Below are 22,845 nucleotides of genomic sequence, written 5' to 3'. Positions count from 1 at the left end.
ACATTGATCATAGGGCTAATATACTATGATCCTATTTGCATTTTCCATTGTCATGCACACACATCGAATAACAGAGCTAATATAACTACATATTATGGATAAATTTATATACTAATGAATCAAATAACTTCTTAATCAATGGATTCCATTTGGGCATATGACATTCAAAACTCCAATCTGCGTAGCATTAAAAAATAAATCTAATAGGGACCCAATCTAATAAACATACATGTTTTTAGCATTAAAAACCCCAATCTGTGTAGCATTAAAAACAAATCTCATAAGCATACATCTGTGTAGCATTGAAGCACAAAGATCCCTATCTCTCATACAGATCTATCTAACATTTTTGCAACGAATGTAATCCAAAAAACCCTAGTACAAAAACCCCCATCCCCCCACCATACAGAAAACCCCGGCCCATCCGTCAAACCAACTACTCTAACCATCTGTACTACCATACGAATCACAATCTAACCGATGCAACTAACTCTACAAACTAATATCCTAAATATTGCAACTAACAAGCAAGTGCAAAAACCTCATGCTCCTCGCCAGGCTGCGCATCGAGATGGACTGCGTTGCTCGATGCCTGTCACCTTTTGCTCCGGCAGCGCTGAGGCGGAGCCCGCCACCTCCTTCTCCACATCTGCAGCGGTTGCGAGTTTCCCCGCACCGCCGTGGACGCCGCCAACATCCTTCTCTTCATCCGCGGTCACCGCGCCCTGCAGCTCCACTACATCTCCGACCGCTGCGCCGGCGTCGCCACGAGCGTCCGCCATCGGACAGATGGAGGTGATGAAGGTAGGAAGAGGATGCGGTGGGGAGAGCGAGACGGTGCGGTGGAGGAAGTGGAGGAGAGCGAGACGACGCTGGTGGGGGAGAGGAAGACGATGCGGCAGGGAGGGGATTTGGGGGAAATGGTAGGGGCGATGCGCCGGGAGGTGGTTCCCCCTCTTTATACGATGGGACGTTTCAGGCATGTCCCATGGACACGTGCTACCCCACGACCGCGGTCAGTTGCATGCGCCCACGTATACGAATATCACTGTACGGTCAGCATACGAAACCACTATACGGGTTCGTCTAGGGCGGCGCGGGAGCGGCCCCACTCGTCAGAGTTAACGGTCAAAGGTGGACTCGGCCCTACGCGGCCCCACTCGTCAGAGTTAACGGTCAAAGGCATTGACCCGACGGCAACGTCGAGGGTTTCGGGCTAGGGAGTGGGGAAAAGTGAGCAAAAGTTAAGAGCGTGGGGATGAATGGGTACAACTAATGAACCAGGGGCACAGAAATAAAAAACCCTAAATTGAAATATAACTTCAAAACATTATAAATAACAGTAAAAAAGCATGATGCAAAATTGACGTACCAGTAAGTCTTTAAATTCAAGCTCTAGCAGGGCTCTGTTTCCTCAGAAATTAGTAACTATGAGGATATAGCCAGGCAAACGTCATCCATGCAATTCTATCCAACAGATGCATGACACTGGCACCTTGGGAGAGGAGACAAGTCATCAGTTCGTCCCAAGCCCAAGCGTCTATCTGCACAACATAGACTCTACTCCCTTCGTTCCATATTAAGTGTCGTGGGGGAGTAGAGAAATTTTATAGTAAATCAACGACACTTAATTTGAAATAAAGCGAGTAGGGAGGCTTCAACAGGTTAAAGCCTACCCTCCAAAAATTATTATTTTTCTCTACTACTACCTAGCCCATCTACACATGGACAGCTTCACGTGCAGAAATAGAAAATTTTGATTCTGGGTGCATTCGAAACGGAGATAGTAGCTAACCAACAAACCTGCCTACCTCACATGTTTGTCATGCATGAGAAACTAGCCGTATTTGACCTTCCCTTGCTACTGCATTATAGTATACAAAAATATCTATTTCAGGCCTAAAAAATAATTCCGATAGAATAAAATGGCTATCTTACAGAATAAATTTTCATTTTATTTTAAAAAATCCCAAACAATTTCGATAAACGGCATATATTTGCAGTAGTATTTACAAAACTTTGGGCTTATTTAGACAATACGATTAGAAGGAAATGACCGTCTTATTGAACAGCTCCAAAGTTTGGTGAAGAATAGAGTCTGGTTTACTAAATCAATTTTAAGCAGACTCTTTTTTTTTGTGGGGAGGGGCTAAAAAAATAGGGTTCCTCTTCCTCCCGCCAGCGCCGCCTTTGGTCCGCCTCATCAGTGGCCTTAGGGCCATGGGTGCAGTGGATCCCGGCCCTTGATGAGAGGGCTCCGTTTTTAGATGTGTTTTTGCGTTTTGTAGGATTTCTGTCCTGCTCAGGAAGACTAGACGGTGGCGTCTTCCTGAAGATGGAATAACGTTCTCCCTGCCTAGCCCCCATTTCGGTGGTGCATCTAGCATCGTTGGCGGGCGTGTGGAGGTGTATCTCCGACGGATCTGTCTTTGGTGGATTTGCTCGAATCAGTTCGTCATTCGTCTCCTTCGTGTGTCTTCATGTTGGATCCTTCTGATCTACATTACTCTTCATCGGCGACGGTTGCTGTTCTGGTGCGCTGGTCCTATGGGGCCTTAGCACGACGACTTCCCGACTGTCTACTAGGACAAGTTTTGCCCGCTCCGGTGAAGGAGGGGCAATGACGGTGGGACATCTTCGATTCGCTTCATTGCTTCTGGTCATCGCTAGGTAGTTTATGAATTTGGATATAATTTTTATTATTTCTGGTGTTCGTTGTACTATCATGTTTGAAGATAAATAGATTGGATGCTTTTCTGCCAAAAAATAATTTTAAGCCCACCCTCTATTTTCTTCGTAGATTCGCCACTGGATACAGGGTGTGACCGATGGACCAAGAACACGATGCACAATCGACTGACAGGTAGGCCCCATGACTACGGAAGATTAACAAAAAAAATTAAAAATCGAACATGCAGGCTGCGAAGTCATACCTCTCCCCTTTGGACCAGGGCCAAGCTTTGAACTGTCCGTGCATGCATATCGCTCGTCCTATCGCGCATCTGCCTGCAGCGCGCGCCACCTCAGCTACGTACTCCCTCCCTACCTCCCTCCCCGCATGCGCAACCGCCATCTCTTCCTGCCAATAAATCCTTGCTCGCTCCCTTCCCTCGGCTTCCGTTTCCTCAAAAGAGTACCCTCCAGATCCACTAGACAGAGACCCTACCTTGGGGTGGCGCCTGGCTCGGTCCGGGAGAAGAAGGCCTAGATCCACTGGCCTAGGTGGAATAATTCTGGGAGAAGAAGAAGATGGTGACCATGAAGCTGGGTTCCAAGCCAGACATCTTCGTCCTCGAAGGCCTCACATGGTTATACCCCTTCCTCATTTCATAATTCATATACTCCTAGTTGATTACTCCTCTCCCTCGGTTGATTTTTCTACCGCCGCGCGCTGAACTTCGAGATGCAGAATTATTCTCGATGTTCTTATGCATTGTACATGTGAATCTTTCTCTAGGCACAACTGGACCAATTTTTTCTTGTGGGTTCTATATCATCACGCATATGTATTTTGCCTCAGTTTAAATATTTATTATTATTATTTTCATCTTTCTCTCATGATTTTAAGAACATAGTTTCCACGGTTAGAGGAGACGACAAAAACACTCCTCATCTCCATGTCTAGGCGGCTCGATTTGAAATGCGGATATCGATTGTAGAGAAAATGTAATGCCCATTTTAAGGAAAGTTTCATTGGCGAATCAAGTCCAATCTTATGCATGCGCTGAAGAAATCCCGCGCGCCACAAAATGAGCGATGCTAGACCCACGTAAAGTTACGTGAGATTTTTACGTAAAGGCTGACTTGGTGGTAGTTAATTGGATTAGGATTAGTGGCTGGGGCCCATCTAGTTAAAATCGGGGGGGGGGGGGGGGGGGGGGGGGGCGAGAGAGTTATTGAGGAAAAGTTACGTAAGTCTTCGTAAGCTCGTTCGTAGGTGTAGCATTATTGCCACAAAATACATCGTATAGGTTTATCCCATTCAGTATCGTTTGTTTCGATCTATAAGATCCGATCCATATACTTCTCAGTCGTAGTTTCGAGATCACGAGCACGCATGCAAATTTGACGAGCATCCCAGATGTTTACGTGATCCATCCGTCTTGACTTTTTCCCCAGGAGATGCATGACCGAGCTCGAGAGTGATGTCGTTGTCGAAGTAGGAGACATGTCCTTTTATCTCCACAAGGTTAGCACGATCGAGTGTGCCGCCGTCACATTTCGCATTCACCAACTGAACTGCACAAACGATCGATTGCGCGCGTTAATGTGACTAACTGATGGTACATCGATCGTCATTATGGGCATGCAGTTCCCGCTGCTGAGTCGGAGCGGCGTGCTGCAGCGTCTGATCAGCGAGTACCAGCCGCCGTCGGACGGCAGCGGCGGCGGCGGCATGTGCACGCTGCAGCTGGACGACATACCGGGCGGCGCCAAGGCGTTCGAGCTGGCGGCGCGCTTCTGCTACGACGTCAAGATCGAGCTCAACGCGCTCAACGTGGTGTGCCTCCGGTGCGCCGCCGAGTACCTGGGCATGACGGACGACTACGCGGAGGGCAACCTGATCGCGCAGGCCGAGTCGTTCCTCGCCGACGTGCTCGCCAACTGGAAGGACTCCGTCAGGGCGCTGGAGGCCTGCGAGGGCGTGCTCCCCGCCGCCGAGGACCTCCACATCGTCCCCCGCTGCATCACCGCGCTCGCCTCCAAGGCCTGCGCCTCCGACGCCGCCGCCTGGTCCACGCACGGCGCCAAGGGCGCCAGCATCGACAGGGACGCGCTCTGGAACGGCATCGGCTCGGGCGACACGCCGCGCGGCGCGGCTGCGGCGGCCGCCGCCTCGGCCATGGACTGGTGGTACGAGGACGTGTCGCTCCTGAGCCTGCCCATGTTCAAGCGGCTGATCCAGGCCATGGAGGCCAAGAGCATGCGCGCCGAGAGCATCGCCGGCGCCATCATGTTCTACGCGGGGCGGCTCCTCCCGGGCCTGAACCGCAGCGCCAGCTTCAGCAACGCCAGCTTCGGCGGCGACTACGGCGGGATCGCCGGCAGCCGTAGCGCCACCCCGCGCTCCGCCACCGCCAGCCTCTCCGGGACGTCCGACGGCGACCAGAGGTACTTCCTGGAGGAGATCATTGCGCTGCTGCCGACCAAGAAGGGCGTCACCTCCACCAAGTTCCTGCTCGGGCTGCTCCGCACGGCCATGCTCCTCCACGCCAGCCCGCTGTGCCGGGAGAACCTGGAGCAGCGCATCGGCGCGCAGCTGGAGGACGCCAGCCTCGAGGACCTGCTGGTGCCCAACCTCGGCTACACCGTGGACACGCTGTACGACATCGACTGCGTGCAGAGGATACTGGACTACTTCATGTCGTCGATGGACGGGCTGGGGACCGGGTACACGTCGCCGGCGCTGGCCGAGGATGGCAGCCAGCTGGGGCTGCCCCACGCCGCGACGCCGCCCACCGTGGCTCCGATCGCCATGGTGGCCAAGCTCATGGACGGGTACCTCGCGGAGGTGGCGCCGGACACCAACCTGAAGCTGGCCAAGTTCCAGGCGCTCGCCGCCGTGGTGCCCGACTACGCGCGGACCGTCGACGACGGCATCTACCGCGCCATGGACATATACCTCAAGGTCACAACAACTCACGGACACATTTCGGTTTGCTCCGTTGGCATTTCATCACTGTCTCTTTCTTACTTAACATTTGAGCCGCGTGCGTGCAGTCGCACCATTGGCTGTCGGAGTCGGAGCGGGAGCAGCTGTGCCGGCTGATGAACTGCCAGAAGCTGTCGCTGGAGGCGTGCACGCACGCAGCGCAGAACGAGCGGCTGCCGCTGCGGGTGGTGGTGCAGGTGCTCTTCTTCGAGCAGCTGCGCCTCCGCACCTCCATCGCCGGGTGGTTCTTCGTGTCGGACAACGCCGCCACGGCCACCGACGGCGCGCGCCTGCACCACCCCGGCAACGCCGGCGCCATCGTCCCCAAGGGCAGTGCCGTTGTGGACAGCGGCGTGGCCGGCCAGGACGAGGAGGTGGTGATGGTCACGCCCGAGGGGAAGGGAAGCGAGACCATGAGCAACGTGAAGGCGCGGGTGTCGGAGCTGGAGAAGGAGTGCGTGAGCATGAAGCAGGAGATCCGGCGGCTCGGGAAGCCCCGGAGGTCGTGGAGCATCCTCACCAGGAAGTGCGGCTTCGGAGCCAAGGTGCAGCAGGCGCAGCCTGCGATGAGCGGCAAATAGAGAGGCGCCCCAAAAAGTAGAGTATGAAATCCCACCTCACGCCAGAGTTATAATAGATTCGTCTCCCATTTTCATTTGTTTAAAGGTAGTAATGGCTATATTTAACAGACTAGATATATAGTGTAATGTAATGCAATAAGATGCTTCAGCTCTGCATGGGGCGAAATAAACTAGTTTTAGCACTTCACATACATTAACCATAATATAGTGACATTGCAAGCAAGCTCGTCAGGATAGTGATGGTGGAAGTTGTATCTCCCAAAAGATTAAGCTACATATAAAGCACATGGATCTGGGGCCTAGGAAAGAAATGAAGCACTCGTATATATTACAAGAATGCAAGAAGATCTATAGCTACAGGTATTCTCTCTCAGCCACCCACAGATATGTATAGGAATGTACAAAGACAAGACGCCATCAACGATTGGCACATCCTATTCTCATCCATTCATCAGCGAGACCGCTCTATCAGAAGGCCGATCTCATGGCACCACGTGCTGCCTCTTGCCTCATCTGCGCAGCCTTTCCACTTCCACGGAAGTACATGTATACTTGCTGCATTCCAAGTGACCAAGTTCAGAAATCAGAATGATACTCTCTCTCGGGGAAGGAAACAGAAGGCACGGAAAAAGGTTATGCGTAAACGCACCTGGATCACCACAATGCTGAGCAGTGCTTCAAGGCAGAACAGTCCGAATCCAACAAAGTAAAATATCTGCCAGAAGAAAATGTTTTTTTTAAGTAGAGACAACGTAAATGACTAGTCATCTACAGGGGAGACGCGGGTCTGGAAGGATGCACCCAGAAAAGCAGCCATGCCAAATTAGCTCCATAGACAGAAATACTTACCCCCACAATAACATTGCTGCCTATGACGTCAATTGCCGGCAAAAACCCACTGTAACACCAGAAACAATATGACAGGCAAAGTTAGATAATGTGAATGAGTTGTAGATAAGAGGAGATGAAACCCACCTATCTATGATTTGAAAAGAGAGCGGATAGTCTGAAAGAGAGTTGCTAAGTATTCTTAACATGAACAGTTTAGAGCAGCAACCGAATTGATCCAGACAATACTACTCTAAAAAATAGCAACACCACCTAATCAGTGCTGGAAGTGCTATATGCGACAATGTACTGAGTAGGTGGTGTTGCTATTCTTTAGGGTAGTATTACCTGGATCAATTCGGTTGCGTACCAACTGTCAATCGGAATCTTTGGTAGAGGCTGATCCCACACACTTAAGTAATCTCTCTCAGTTTAGTAAGTAGTAGGGTGTCTACCCTTAGTCCGCACATCCAGCATATGTAACAAAGGAGCCACAACGGCTTTGGCGGTGGTGCCTTTTATAAGTAAGTATTTGTGTATGGTCAAGATACTGAAGAATAACAATACACAAAATTCTTTTACGATGCATTCGGTGTGTCCGAATTTTGCGGCGTAGCCAGAATAAATGAATAACTACCATATTTACGCATGGCACAAACAGAAGTAATTTCAATTATACATAAGTGATGTAATCATGTAACACTTACGCGATAGATTTTCCTTTGAAAGGAAATGGGGGAGACACAGCTGACCAGATGCAGAATATTATATGGATCTGGAAGGGGCAAAGATCATTAGCGATGAATGGAATATTAGCTCGTCACGAAAAAAAAAGAATCAAATATCAGCAACAAATGCATCAAAAATGTGGAAACCACATTTAGTCTAGAAGAGTAATACTAGATGGCAAGGTTGTTACCAAGTACAGCAGAAAAAACCATCCAAACTTCAGAGCGCTTTCAGTCCTGTAACATGAATTTCAGTGGCATAAGGTGTAAAGACATACAAAGAAGCGACTTGTAAAAATGACAAAAGCATAAGCATGTACACAAACCTCATTGCATTATAAAGTGGCCGATACCATAACACATAGGCCCCAGGGACACCAGAGATGAAGTAGATAATTGCTAGCAACCAGATGACAACACCTATCGAAAGGAACCGCCAGATTTGTTTCAAGGGTCAGAGCAGATAGCAGTTGATCCACAAGATGTAGACAGTAAGGTACTACTTAGCCATACCTGCCCCTTTAATCCATGCTGCGGTAGTTGCAATGATGTTCCAAAAGAGGCATAATGTCAATCCTGCATGGCATCAAAATATGCAGAAATCAGGAATCTGTGCCAATGCACGACAATCTTAGACTCGAATCTCCTAATTCTAATATCAGCTGACCATCTGGGCCCACCATTATCCGATTACTAGCATTTGTTGGACATTTTTTTCATGACCATTGGAAGTTTAAGCCCAACCCAAAAGAAGAGAAAGCCAAATTCTTATGCTTTAGTAATAAGATTTAGATTAGAAAACTATATTTTGGTAACAAAGCATAGTTACAAAGTACAGATTGTCAACATACGGAAAGTTTGTTGACGTTTTGAAATACCATTCTGTTTTCACATGCCACTTCTCAGAAGACAATGGCAGATTCACACCCTACGAGATATGGCAATCGCATTGATCCAGGGGAAGTAAGTGCATTAGTTGGACAGTGTAAATGCGAATGTGAGGCCCCCAGTAAGAATAGTGTTTGCAATATTTGAACAAAAGTACAGATCTACAAAATGATTGTTTAGATATTTTGAGGAGAGGTAAAACAAGAACCAACACTTACCCAACAATGAACAAAATGCAAGGTACTGCATCCTTTGTAGGTGGATTGGTATCTCATTTGAAATGTCATGATGAATGATGGGCATAAAAGGTGGCCAGTTTTTCGTTTCAATAACAATACCAGCTGCAAATGAAAAGGAAGATATTATTACGTTGAGAGGCAGGGTAGTGAAATATTGGACTGTAACAAGAGCATAATGACAAAATTAGCTGAAATAGCCTTTCACTGAATCATTCAAGGTCTTAACTAAAGTTGACAGGAACAAGCTTCCAGATAAATATCCTCATTAATCAAATTGTACATCTTATCTACCTCTTTCCCATCAATATCATGGCTAGAAATATACAAAAGTTAACTGCATTAGCTATAGGAAGAACTATACCTCTAGCTGCAGCTTCTTCCCTTCTTTTAAGTTCCTGGTTTCAGGAAAATATAAAAATCAGATAGTACAGTTAAAGAAAGAATTACAAGTAAATGCTCATGAGCACATCCGGGCTTTGTATGAAACATTGCCGAGAAAGGTTTTACTGATTACATAAAACCACTGCTAACTCTGGATTCAGCATATTGTTATGATCAACAAAAGATTCAGCATATTGTACATTCATGTTAAGAATTTTATCATCTGATTGTCTGGGTTAATGAAGAGATGGCTATATGAAACCTTTTGATAACAATAGCCAGTTTCCACAAGCATAACCGCCCTTCACTTCATAGGGCTATAAGTGTCATCGTAGAGATCCCATGGTTTTAGCTCACTGTGGCATGAGGCAAGTACTGTCAATGATCTGATCAATAGTTAGAGCAGCAAGGACTATAGGGGAGCCTGAGGTAAATCCATGTCAACCATAGGTCACCAGTTTCCATGCTGCATCATGGTTACTACTTCAACAACTCTGGACAAGGCCGTATCAACTTTTGTTGGCTATACCCGTCTACATATCTAAACACAATGGTTTGTCAGTATCTGGGAAGCTTCACAAATTTTCATCCAGAAGAACTTCAGGTTTTACTTTAGCATAGGGGATTTTGATCACTGAATGAATTATGAAACAACTTCTGAATTCACAAAACAATGGTTTGAACAAATCAATAACTCAAATGACATGTCAGATAACATGTGATGTGAGTGTAAAGCTGAAATTTCAAGTTTCAAGCAAAAGACACATACTCTTTCCCGTTTGTTAAGCTCAGCCTCCTTCGATTGCAGTTCTTTCTCCTTTTGCTTTAAGTCCTACATTACATACGCACCGCATAAGCAATCAACGACACGCTGTGAAAGAATTCAGTAATCAATTTCGAAATCAACAGCATATTGACAAAGAATCGTGTGAGCATTCATCATTGGTCAATGGTCAATTGCGTTCTGCCTGGCCTTTCAATTCACTGGGCAAAGCTGCAGAGCACATCTTGCTAAGTAAAGAATTGACAAACTCAATTGAAGCACAAGCACCTTCGATGAACCAAGAGGTATGTCCACGGTAGCGGCACGATCATTATAGAATCCAGCAGGTTCGTGAGGAAGAGGCGGCATCCGAGAATTAGAAGCAGGGGGTACACCTCCTCCCTGCAGAGCACCATACATTAGGAAAATCAACCAAACAATAGTTAAAGGAAAAAACTACCAGTTTATTAGAAGCTTATGAACAATCAGATATCCTTGTCAGTGAAAGTTGGCACAGCAATCCGGACTGCCGGTATAGATAACGATCCTTGTATAAAATGGAACACATTCAGCGGCAGCAGATCCATAGACACCCGCCAAACTGCGATTACCACTGGTCACACTGAACGCCAGTACTAAAACAATCTTCAGCCAGCAAGAAGGTACGAGGTATTTTCCATTTTGTCGTTTGCGGCATATAATTTGGAGCAAATCGCCCAATTCCAAAGCTCTACACATCTAGTAAAGCGCATCGTTGCAATTAGACCAAATTTATCCCAGTTCAAGTGCTGATTTCGTGTCTAAGAATCATTTCTACCCTGAAAAACCCCAAAACAAACACGGAAGAAACCGGCACCCGCCGCCCCTCTCGCTCGCGATCGGCCAACACAACAGGACACGCATATAAACGCATCCATCCATCGAATCCCTCTGATGCCCTGAAGGCGGTGAGTCGACCAGATCCACCGGAGCACCCAGAACAGCGAAACGAGGGGGTTATAGGCGAAAACCCGCAACAAGCAACTCCAACGGCGATCCGGGCCAAATTCGACATCCACGCGAGCCAGGGAACCGAAGACTAGGTGAACCGCGGCGCTGACGGAGGCGCGGTGCGGGGTAGCACGGCGAGGCGGGTAGAAAGTAGAAACGGAGCAGGCGACTCACCGCGAAGGGGTTGACGTCGTCCTCATCGAAGGGGTTGCGGTCGTACCTCCCCGCCATGGCCTCCTCCCTCCCTACTCCTACTTCTCCTCCTCCCCCTCCGAAAGCGGTGGCGGCGGTTGCGGCTGTGGTCGCGGCGGTTTCTCCGGCGAGGGAAAAGTCCAACGCGGCGGTGGCGAGCGAGGGAGCGAGCGACCAACTGCTTTGGACTTCCTCTTTTTCGACAAACGGGGGGTTATTTACGTGACGCGGTGGGTTTGGAATGTGGATTTGTTAAGGGGGGTTTATTTTATACTCCGGCCCTCCTGCCGCCGTGCAAACCTGACTGCCGATGGTTTAGCGCGTACGGGTTTAGTGGCCGACAGGTGGGCCCTGGCGGGGCAAGCAGGACTAGAAGGAAGTGGAAGACAGATTTGTTCTGACATGGCATTCAGGGACAAAAGGAAGCATTAGATGGGGCCTAACCCAACCTTGCAACTGCAGCCTAACCTGGAAACGCCAAGAAATGTTTGGATTACGTGATTATTTCTTATTTTTTACACGGCACATTAGATTTCTGTGATTATTTTTTACACTTACACAGGGTCCCTTTTTTTTAGGGCTGAGTTGAAAGGAGGGAATAGCAGCCAGCTGGTCAGACCTTTTTTTTTGGAAGGGCAGCTGGTCATAGACTGCACGAGATTGTTTTCTTAGCAGCTAAGTATGAGTTCACATTTTGAGGGCATATTCAAACGAGCAGTCCTAGGCAACCAGCTGCTAAACAAAGGAATGGTCAAACGGCCGTACCGTACCAACCTCTGGAGGAGAGATGGCTGTCTTCAAAACTTCTGCCACACGGCTAATGGTGGAGCGAACCAACACCACAGAAAATGAAGACCAGACCCAACACAGGACTAAACTAGCAGGCGTTTTTCCCATTCATTCATTAATTTCCACTCCCTCCGCCGTCCGTCCGGGGCTGTCCATGCAGTAAAATGGGGGCTAATTACAGACTGATGAACAGCCAAGCTCTCTCGCTCGCTCGCTCACATGTACAACACGGAACAACAAACAATTACACGACCACCACAACAGACAACAGGCTACCCCGCCACCATATGGCGCTTCCATTTCCTGTAACAAAAAGAATGGTATCTACTCTGACAGTGAACTTGAGCTTCCGGCTAGCTTCAGAAGACCACCAGGTCTTGCAAGGACATGTTCAGCTCTTGAGCAAGCTGCGCCGACTGGCCGCTCCGCCTGCGCCAGCCAACAAGAACAAGAGAAGAAGCAAAATTGCAGAGCGTCAGATACGCTTGTTGCTCGTTGTGGCGCGACGATTCGCTCGGTGCATAAAGGGAGTATAGAAGAACATGCATGAAAACAACTAGTAGAGTGTTGAAGGGAAGGGAGGGATTACATCATCAACGGTTGTAGAGCTTGCACAATCTTTTGCAAATGGTTAAAACACCGGGTGCAACGCTGCAACCTGCATGGCATCACACAAATTGGTTACTGCCCTGGTAATATATCTCTAAAGAATATGAAGGCCCTAGCTAGGGTAATATGTTACTGTCTGCAGTTCATTGATTTAGGGCAACAGTTTCGGCAAAAGATATGTTTGGGCCCAACATGCCATCTCGCACCAAGTTCATTGGTAGGCTTGTAGCCACACAAGTTTTTGCAGCATCTCTCTTACTCTTAGCAACACTCAGATCCCTTCCCCGAGTGAAGTTGGAGAGCATACCTCTGTTCGGCTTGAAGATCTACTCCAACAGGTGAACTACTTGACAATGTTGAATGAATAACCGGTCCAAAAATCTTTATAAGATCCAATAACATTTCCAAAGCAACAATAGCATGCCTGCAAATTTAGAGGCAAACGTAATTAGAAGACACAATAGTTACTGCTAAGCTAACCATTTTCCTACAGTAGGATGCCAATATAAGCATTCATTCACATATTGCAGGATAACTACATGGGTCTGAAAAACATAAGATGATCTTCTGTTTCAGTAGTACAGATTTGCAAGAAGATATAGTATGCATTGGCATTGTGCATCTGTGTTACTATCAGGTGTAATACCTTTCAGTTTTGCTGTTCAGTAACCCAGCAAGAACAGGCAGAAGGCTTGAGAAAATATCTAGGTTGAAAAGACCAAGTTTTCCCTTGAGTGTACTAACAACATCAGCTTGAACCTGTTCGAATTCAACAATTAGTAGCTAAAAACAATGTGTAGAGCATCATGTACAACCATCATACATCTGAGGAAAAACTTACAGCGATATCAGGCAACTTTGCGACCGCAGCAATTGCTCCTTTGATGCCATTTAGGTTAAAGACATGCCGCATCATCTGAACACATTAGGGTTAGTACTAGTATTATATTGGTAACACTTTACAAGAACACACTAGCATTAATTTTTAGGTGACTAATCAACATCACTTTACAAGAACATGTACTCATTCCATACACAGGCCTACAAGACAGGAAGGATAACAACCTTCATTTACCACATGTCAGTCGATCATAGGCAGATGTTAATGTTAAGCTTTGTACTGAAGAACCTACAGAAAGTTAAGCCAATTTCCCACATCTCCGAGTACATGGATTTCGCCTGATGGGTGTGAATTCTTCTAGGGTGCATGGCATGTATTTTGATTTCTAGTAACCTGCACTGATATATCAACCTATGTTTCATATTTGTAGGTTCCATATGGGTCATTTCTTAAGTCCCAAGTAAATCAAGCTAAAGTTCATAGAAGAATAACGGAAAACTTGTTGACATCCACAAGCTGCATTAACAAATAAACTTGACACGGTTTGCAAGATTTCCCATCAATTTGTTGGGCGTAAGTTCCCTGGGCTAGTAAGAAACAGAGGTTCGCAAGTAAAGAACAGAAGAATCACCTCTAGCTTTGTCAACCGAGATTTTACAACATTAATAAATTCATCATGGTTCCGCACCAAATCGATTGGACTCGTCATCTCATCCACTGTTGGCAAGTCCCTTTCATATGTGCGACTTGCTTCTGCCTGTCAATTACAATCACCGCAAACCAAATAAGTTGAACAGCAAAATCACAAACATTAGAGAACATCAAATGATAAAAATATAACAATAGTATAGCCATATTTGTTTGACTTGTATTCTGTACAAAGTTTCTGAAAATACTATAGCTGCAGCCTTCCAGCCACATACTAGCATATTGTAACTCCAGAACACATTAAGTCAGTGACTGCCCCCATATATCTTATATCTGGTTTCTGAACAAATTTCATCATTACTTGTATCTCCAAATGACTAGGTGGGGTTCGGGATTCAGGATTTTACATTATCATAACATGCACAGACAAAGTATGAATGAGTTATTAATTGAGAACATTATTCTTTGTCATTTCTTAATACCATTATACTGATGATTCTTAAACATTAAGCATTTCTTAATATCTCTATACTGATGATTCATAAGAAGGAAAAATTCATGTTAAAAGTTAACTACAGTAAAAACATGAAAGCATACCAAACTGGTGGGAGGGCTATCAGCTTTCACTGTATGATCACCACAAGAGCCAGTTGGCGATGAACAATCAATGCTAGAACTCTCTCTCTTTTCAAATCTCTCAACAAGAGACTTAGTTTTTCCTAACGGCACAGCAACTACAAAAGGAGTGACAATATCATTAGAAAATTATATTTACGCCAAGTAACCTCAAGCTTCAGCGTGGATACAAGATTGCTCTTGATAACATCAGTTAACACACACACACCTCCTCTAACATATTTGACCCTGGCTGTTCCTGTCGTCGAGCACGGTGATTCATATGCTGCTGTAAAAAGAGCTATAATGTTAAATTCCCAAAATGAGCAAAAGCGCAGCACTTGAATGCTTAAGAACAAAGAAAGAGCTATACCCTTGTCATCATTTGACTGCACCGGATGATCAAATGATACTATTCTGTCCATCTTTTCTGCTATTTGTCTAATTTCTCCTTTATCAGTACCGTCAGATTCTTCTTTCTTGTCATTTGGAGTTAGTCCAAAGGAGAACTTTAACCCAGACAAACCCTCCGAGCAAACATCAGGCTCAGCGAGCATGGATTTTACTGAGCTGACACTATCGCCACTAGGTAAACGTTTTCTCAAGTGAACTGGACTGTAAAAATCATCTGGGACTGCAGTTCTGCCTCCAATTCCTCTATGAATACTGCCTGCTGATTTGTCCTCCAAAATGTCTCTAGGAACAACAACAGGCACAGAAACAGCCTGTGATGTAGTGTAAATATCTTTTACAGCTACCGACTCTGTAGGCGGAGCTTTTTTAGTGGTTGAAGAATTAATAGCCATCCCTGTGCGAGATAATAATTGGATGTCCCGCTGTCCGAAACTGCGTTCTGCTGTTTTTAAATTTGTGGAAGGACTATCGACGGGCTTCATACGTCGTACTGGAGTAGATGGTTTGACAGATGAATCAGGTCTTCGAGGAATGCTGCTGCTCCTATCTTTCTTTATTTTGTCTGTACTTCCTGGAGTTAAATGTAAGGCCCGAACTCTGCTTTCAGCTGATATCAATAAGACATATTATCACTATTCAGTATGGAATACAGATAAAGTTGGTCATTTCAGTGCAAACTTAAAAATATATTGATAATTCAAAGCCATACCAATTCCTGACTCCTGGACTTTGTACATGTTTTTTGGATGTGATGTTGCTACAGCACGAATGGGCTTTGCAGTGCTACCATTTGGTTTCACAGGATTATCATCCACAGAATCCACAAGCTCAGCAAAAAAATTTGCTTTTGGCAAAACACCAAGAGCATAGGGTTCAATGAGCTGGGTCAAAAGATAAAAGTTAGGACATACAAACAAATATACATATGACATGCAAAGAATGACACTCACTGATATATCAGCAACCCAAACACCAACACGGCGTTCATGGTACGAGCATCCCAACAGTTTTCCTTCGTAAATACTAAGGTCAGCTAAATTGTTCCATCGCATGTCAACAGCATCATGACATCTTACTGGTTCCCAGGAGAATACCTGAAGGTGTCCATGTAGTCAGCAAATGCCATGCAAGCAATATCAATAGAACACATGAAAATCAGACCTACCTTTAAGCTTTGCTCTAATCCGCAGAAAAGGGTTTTTCCATCTGGGTGAAAGACCATAGAACGTACACCAGTATCCTGGAATAAAAGATTCTTGTAAAGTAAATAAATCTATCATAACAGGAAGGTGTCTGTGCGCTCACCATGCACGTTTTAATACAGGAACAAAAACAAATGCAGAAGAGCAGTAAGCAACTTCAGTATAGATATAAAAGCATCACTGAAAATAACTCAAACAATCAAGCACAGAGAAATGTGAGAAGGGGCATCATCAACTTTTCAAGTATTTCAAATGGAACACAATATATTTTCCTCAAACTCGTTTCAAGGAATTCCTATGGTGCTAATTTGAAAAGAAAAAAAGAAATAGATGCAGAAATATCAGCCGCAGTGAGCAACTACTGTATTTGGATACCATGCATATTGCATACAACGTAATTGAGGATTCATAGTTTATGCCTTCGACTTGCACAAAAATGAAATGGTATAAGAAAATCACTTGCAAGTACCTCGGGTCCAGCAGAACCTATCAATTCAAAAGTTTCAAGATCCCAAAACTTCACTGTTCGATCAGCTGAGCCTGGAAAATAACAGTAAACTGACTGAGAATATACTTCAGCTTCCTAAAACAGTAAAACTTCAGTAATTATAGTTAAGTCGAACAAGAATACAGATTTTTCTAAGCCAAAAAGATGTTTCTAAATATATTACACAATTAAAATTGGATTCCTCAGACACTTTAACTTGTTCTTAGGTCATACTGTAGTAAACAATAAACGATTCTTGATGATTTATGTTGCATTACAAAAACAAAATATGTACTCTCAGAAATCTTAACACTTCAAACATTTGGAAGGAAAAGTCAGTACCTGTTGCAAGCAAAAATTCTTGAGGATGAAAATCAATGCATCGGATTTGACCACTGTGGAACTTGAAATCATGTAAGAGCTTTCCAGCTGTCAGATCCCACACCTTCACAATGTTATCTTCTCCACCGGTGACGATCCATCGCCCATCGGGTGTAAATCGGATTGATTTAATTGCTCCTCTGTGACCCTTATATGTATGAAGGCATCCTTTTTTCTTTATGTCCCAGATCTTAAGATCTGTATCTGAAGAACCAGATGCAAAAAATTCGCCGAATGGATGGAATTCGACAGCAGTGCAACTCGATCTATGCCCAGTGAGAGACCGCACAACTGCATTTCGATTCAAAACAACAACCAGACACCTACTTTCAGCAAAGCATAGTTTACAGTCTACCAAGAAAAGCACTAGTGTTATGAAAACACCCTCCCAAAAGATATCTTATGCTTTCAGCTGCTATCAAGAACATTAGCTCAGCTGAGAAATTCATACAGTGTACTCATGTTTCGCGACCAGCAAAGACATTTGACAAAGATTTCAAGGGTTCTTGAGTCTATATTACTACATATAAAGTCAAGATTCATATACAGGCACTCGGCAATACAAACTCACCCACTCTGACAGTGTGTTTCCATGTTTACCAAAATATATAAATTTTGTGATGAACACACAAACATACCATATAATGCAATTGCCATGCTCAAAAAGCTGGTTACAATGAACAACAATATAAAGGAAAAAAGAAAAACAGTAGATATAATAACCCTCTTCTGGGGGCTTTATATAAGCACTAACCACACCTTTAGCTTCTTCCAAGTCCCAGAGCTTGATGGAGCCGTTTGATGAGCCAGCAAGCACAAGCACCTCTGCTGTATCAAACTCTACAGCCTCGACCGAGCTTGTGTGGCCTGACAAGCTCTGTGCAAACAACAGACGCCCATTGAAAAACACAACATGAGTCAAATTATCAAATAGCCAAAGAGGACTGTAGTATCATGCTCATAATGTCATAGGGTACAAACCAGGAGAGGAGTCTGCTTGCCAATTGCCCACAGGTTGACGTTGCGGTCACTGCCACCAGTAATGAACACACGGCTCGACTTCTTGCCGATGGCCAAGGACCTCACTTCAGCATCGTGCGCCACAAACTCCTCTAGTTTCAGATTAATGGTTAAGGAGAAGTCAAGTTTGAGAACTGCAGATTTTCAAAGCCTTATATTGACTTTCCTACATATAAAAGTATTAGTTGGCATGATGTGCATACTAAATCATCCTTTGACACGACATACAAGTGCCTTACGTTTAGTGAACGTGCAGCTAAGCAGTAAGAACAACCCAATCAACTATACATTACTCATATGTGTTTTTAGGTAAGCTGAAAGGCAAATCAACCCCAACCATTTTTCTTGTTGACATAATTATGCTGTAGCTTGGAAAGTGAGGTGATATGCATGGTAAGGACAAGTGCAGATAAAGCATGTTGCACCGAAAGAAAAAAGACGCTTGCGACTTGATTCCTTACCACAAAATTTCGTCTGGAGGAGCTATTGAAGTATGGGTTTGAACTGTTCATTGATCCTTCAACAATAACTTGGATGCCTTTGATTCCAAGGACTTTAATATGAATTTTGAAGGGTTATGCTGCTAAGGAATTTATTCTACAGGGCTTACATAACAACTTTTCCTAGGGAAACACTATGCAACTCCAGAGGAAAGTTTCCATTGAGCCCAACCTCATGGGGAATTTTCCTTTGTGTCTATGACAAGTATGAAAAATACACCATCCACATTACTGTTTATTGACTGAATCATCCTAAGCGTGTCAGTATTTGGTCTTTTCTCCTACTATTCCTTTTTGTGAGGGAGCATTTGGGATCCCATTAGCAATAGTTGCTTGAAAGGCAAAATAGAATTTGATTGCCAGGCATTGCGAACCTAAATTGGGGCAAAAGGGGGGAAGCTGCAACGCTCAAGTTTTAGCTTAGCAGTTGCTTCAAGAATTGGGGGTGTTCCTGTAATACCCCTTTCTAATCAACGGATTTGGCAGCCCTCCTGCCAACATTCTTCAAAAAAGAAACGGCGGTCTTCGTCGACGAAGATTGCCAGGAAAGGGGAAACAAAAGGGAGTAAATCTTTTCTCGCGAATCTATCCCCCCGCCCCGCGTTGCTTCGACGAACCGCGAACCAGAAGAGAACACACGAATTTGCGGGGGGAATATCAATCTCCGTCCGCTGGCCCGCAAATGCCTACCCGGATTGCTTGAAGAGACAGTCACCTCTTGCCCCCGTGAGCTAAATCGAACCAAGAAAAGCGTGAACCAAGAACAGCTCTCGGAGCGTAAGCAAGAAAGAAAAAAGGATACGGAACTTGTAGCCGCGCTTCTCGGGGTCCATCCCCTCCGCCTCTCCCCCGCTCCGGGCCGCCGGCCCCCGGGCGCTGGCCCTGGGGTCGCCGTGCAGTGGACGACGACGAGTAGAGGACGAGTGGAGCAGGGGCGGGAGCGGGGTTGAGAGTTTCGGATCCGAGTGGTATGTGGAGGGGGCAGAAGGGGGCGAGCGAGACGAGAGCCGCTTCGCCTCTCTCCTCTCTCTCTCTCTTGCTCGCAGTCGCGGCAGTAAGAACTGAGAAGGATGGGTGTGGAGCGGCGTGGGTGGGTGGGAGAGTGGAGTTTTTGTCGTCCTTTCTCTCTCCTGGGCCCTGCCCCTTCCCCTTGGCTTCGCTTTTGGTCTCGTTTCTTTTCTTTTTTGTACCAGAGCGCAATAAAGGAAAGGTTCCTCCTCTTCTCGCGTTCGTTCCTGTTGGAACGGAACGGAAGAGAGACCACCCAAAAGTTCAAACGAATAAAAACCTCTCGTGCACCGCCTTGCTGTGGAAAGGGATAATCTCCTGACCTTTTATGTTGCGCATTATTCAATACTCACAACGATCCAGCTTTCTATTCAACTAAAACCACGACACTTATTTTGGATCAGAGGGGGGTAAGAAATACCGATTGAATCGTCTTCGACTTGCACTCGTGCATTTGCCCTATCGTCTAGATGAGACCTCTTTAATATATTTCTATTATTTTGGTGAAATGTTGATCATGTGTACTACCTTGCTAAATGTGACATGGAGATCGTGAGATTATGAGACACCACGATGGAGATCGGTTGACAGTTGCGGTGATAGTATCCTTCGATCAGGTGTTAGGTTCAGTGACATTGGTATATCCCAGATAGTTGTTGCTGATAGGTAGTTAAAGAGAGCACATGGATGGTAGAATGGTTACATGGAACGACTTATCCAAAGAGGATGTGGTTGAGATGGAAAAGTGAGTGAGAGAGAGAGAGAGATGACGAAGAAAAATGTCTCACCCACGTAAACTCATATGTGCCTTACATCATACAGGTCTAGCGAGTAGCGGGTGCTCTTCATGGCTCCAACTTAGTAAGGCCTCATGATAAGACCACACGTAATGTTGTACCGCATCAGATCACAGATATACATGAGCCTAAAATATTTCAGTTTAGTGAAGGTAACAAGGAGGTCGAGTCTTTGGTGTTGATTACATGCAAGAAATGACACATGCCACTTTAGGAAAGTATACATTGAGTTGGGCACAATTGAACAGAAGATACAAACTGGGCATGAAGATACAAAAGTGCATCAGGTACAAAAATTGGTTGGAACAATTTACACATGGACTAATATTATTTTTGGTTCAGCTAAGACTACATGTTCTAGTACTACTTGGGTCCATGGCAGTACGTGGTTCCATCAAGATCTTGTGAAGGCAAATCCACGAAAGGAGTCGTTGGTTAGAGATAAAATAGAAAATATGTTACCTGATGTTTTGGGATCGGTCAAGAAGATAAATGGCAGAGTTCTATTTCTTTTCCTGCCACGTAAGGAATATCAAGCAAGTGCACATACGTGGGATATATGGAGTCTACTATGTCTACAGGAAATTGGATGGGGTCCACCAGCACCAAAACTGAAGCCGGCGATGCATCCATCAAAACTAGTACTTTTTGTTTCCTTAGATAGATTGAGTCGGTTTTTAATTACGTGTATCAAGTGCTTGCTTTCCAAGTTAGTTAAGAGGTGCGGCTATTATATAAAGCCGATTGAGTCCATTGTAAAATCAGGTTAATTTATAAAATAGACACGATGTGTTTTCAAGGGTAGACACCCGTATCAAGTTTTAAAGGGATCTTTAGAAAACCTCTGTGTTGCGATTTCTTTGTAGAATTTGTTTTTACGCGTGAGTACCATCGTCGAGATTGGTTTTCTCGTGCTAGGCCGCAAGATTCAAACCCTCTATTTCGTGTACATCGCGTGCGCGGGCGAAAGGTTGCTGCTATTGGTAGTGCAGTGTCGTGAAAGGTCGGACCGCAGCAACGGATCGGATCTCGCCACGAGGTTCGATCTACATCAGCTCAATTAGATAGCGTTCGACAATGTCAATTAAGTGGTGCCATCCAAACAATTAGATAATGGCCTCGATTGTGGTCAAGTTGAGAAAGTAGAGTACATCGATATCAAATGTCCATGAACCGGGCTAGGCACAACCAAAAAAAGGATCGTCTGTGTGACAATAGGTTAAATGTGTCTCCAACGGGCTTCCCCATTTGGCCAGATTGAACAGTACGAACAAAACGGGCATCCAACGGGCTGCCCTACTCCGGTTTGTCAAGTCTGACGCCCCCACTCCAGTGTAAAAAAAAGGGTAGGGGTACGGGACATCCGGCACGTCAACCCGACGCTATCCACAAATCTCCTTTGTACTCTTTCTCCCCCTCCCTCCTCTCCTCCATCCATCTCTCTCTCTCTCCCTCTCCCCCCTCTCTCTCTCTTTCCACTGCCACCCATCTTATTTGACCATCCCCCACCCAACTGTTGCCACCGCAACCCATTGGAGGTGTCGCACGAACAACGATGACGACTAGGGGGGGGGGGTCCTCCAACGACGATGATGCAGCGGTGACCACCTAACCTCCTTCGAGCTCTACCTCTACTTCAGCAACCCTTTACGGAAAAAGGATTTCACCCCGCTTTATAAATAAAGCAAACCACCACAGCCAACGAGTACAATAAGGTTCACACCCACACACACAAACAAAGAGCGACAGAGACGAGAAGTACTAGGTTCTGCTGAGGGCACAGCTCAACAAGCCCAAAACATAAAAAACAAGGCCAAGCCACAGGCAAGCCAAAAACTACATGATCTAACCCGGCTCTGGGGGTGGTGGAGGAAGCGGTGGCGCCAAGCGGATGGCCAACGCACGAAGGGTCGTGATGATGTTGTTGACGGCGTCGAGATCCTGGGGACGGCTAAGCGGACGCCAAAACTGCAAGTAACCACACATTTTGAAGATTGCGTCAGTCGAGCGTCGAAGGGGAACGCGTTGAACCACTAGTTTGTTGCGAATCATCCACAGCGTCCACGCAAGGACCCCGATCACCAGCCACCTAATGTTGCGGCCAGACTAGGGCGAAGCCTGAACCTCGGCGAAGAGATCCGGGAAGTTGGTGTTGCACCAACGACCACCGACCGCTTCGCGAGGCAACTCCACAGGAATTGGGCAGAGACGCTGGAGAAGAAGATATGATTGGAATCCTCAAGCGTCCCGCACAGGGGGCACATCCCATCACCGGGGTCATTATGTTTCAG

General features: G+C 45.7%; 3 protein-coding genes across 5 annotated transcripts; 1 reads left to right on the top strand and 2 right to left on the bottom strand.

Annotated features, from left to right (window-relative positions):
- The first annotated feature begins 3,249 nt into the window (after positions 1–3,249).
- LOC109780322 (BTB/POZ domain-containing protein At5g03250-like) lies at positions 3,250–6,324 on the top strand. The gene is made up of 4 exons (XM_020338915.4): positions 3,250–3,308; positions 4,120–4,189; positions 4,313–5,629; positions 5,722–6,324. Exons 1-4 carry the CDS (start codon positions 3,250–3,252, stop codon positions 6,232–6,234), a joined length of 1,959 nt encoding a protein of 652 aa, XP_020194504.1. The 3' UTR covers positions 6,235–6,324.
- Positions 6,325–6,400: 76 nt separating this feature from the next.
- Positions 6,401–11,494, bottom strand: LOC109780326 (secretory carrier-associated membrane protein 2). The gene is made up of 12 exons (XM_020338920.4): positions 11,226–11,494; positions 10,350–10,463; positions 10,068–10,130; positions 9,279–9,312; positions 8,897–9,019; positions 8,304–8,366; positions 8,117–8,210; positions 7,982–8,027; positions 7,770–7,837; positions 7,084–7,132; positions 6,884–6,949; positions 6,401–6,789 (listed from the first exon to the last, which is right to left on the bottom strand). Exons 1-12 carry the CDS (start codon positions 11,280–11,282, stop codon positions 6,703–6,705), a joined length of 864 nt encoding a protein of 287 aa, XP_020194509.1. The 5' UTR covers positions 11,283–11,494; the 3' UTR covers positions 6,401–6,702.
- A 618-nt stretch (positions 11,495–12,112) lies between these two features.
- Positions 12,113–19,901, bottom strand: LOC109780327 (katanin p80 WD40 repeat-containing subunit B1 homolog KTN80.3). Of its 3 annotated transcripts, none has more exons than XM_020338922.4 (17): positions 19,552–19,901; positions 18,211–18,341; positions 17,989–18,106; positions 17,191–17,520; positions 16,831–16,901; positions 16,325–16,399; positions 16,110–16,253; positions 15,869–16,040; positions 15,119–15,766; positions 14,975–15,034; positions 14,728–14,864; positions 14,114–14,239; positions 13,483–13,557; positions 13,288–13,400; positions 12,949–13,065; positions 12,622–12,690; positions 12,113–12,461 (listed from the first exon to the last, which is right to left on the bottom strand). In XM_020338922.4, the coding sequence occupies exons 1-17, from the start codon at positions 19,580–19,582 to the stop codon at positions 12,392–12,394; spliced, it is 2,487 nt and encodes an 828-aa protein (XP_020194511.1). In that variant the 5' UTR covers positions 19,583–19,901; the 3' UTR covers positions 12,113–12,391. The 3 variants fall into 3 exon arrangements, with proteins under 3 accessions (XP_020194511.1, XP_020194512.1, XP_020194510.1); XM_020338923.4 differs by having other exon boundaries at positions 14,975–15,031; positions 19,552–19,833; XM_020338921.4 differs by having other exon boundaries at positions 14,975–15,766; positions 19,552–19,833.
- Positions 19,902–22,845: the final 2,944 nt, after the last annotated feature.

The sequence above is a fragment of the Aegilops tauschii genome, chromosome 3 (genome assembly GCF_002575655.3).
Source record: "Aegilops tauschii subsp. strangulata cultivar AL8/78 chromosome 3, Aet v6.0, whole genome shotgun sequence".
Taxonomy (NCBI): domain Eukaryota; kingdom Viridiplantae; phylum Streptophyta; class Magnoliopsida; order Poales; family Poaceae; genus Aegilops; species Aegilops tauschii.
This window is presented reverse-complemented; position numbering and strand designations above follow the sequence as displayed.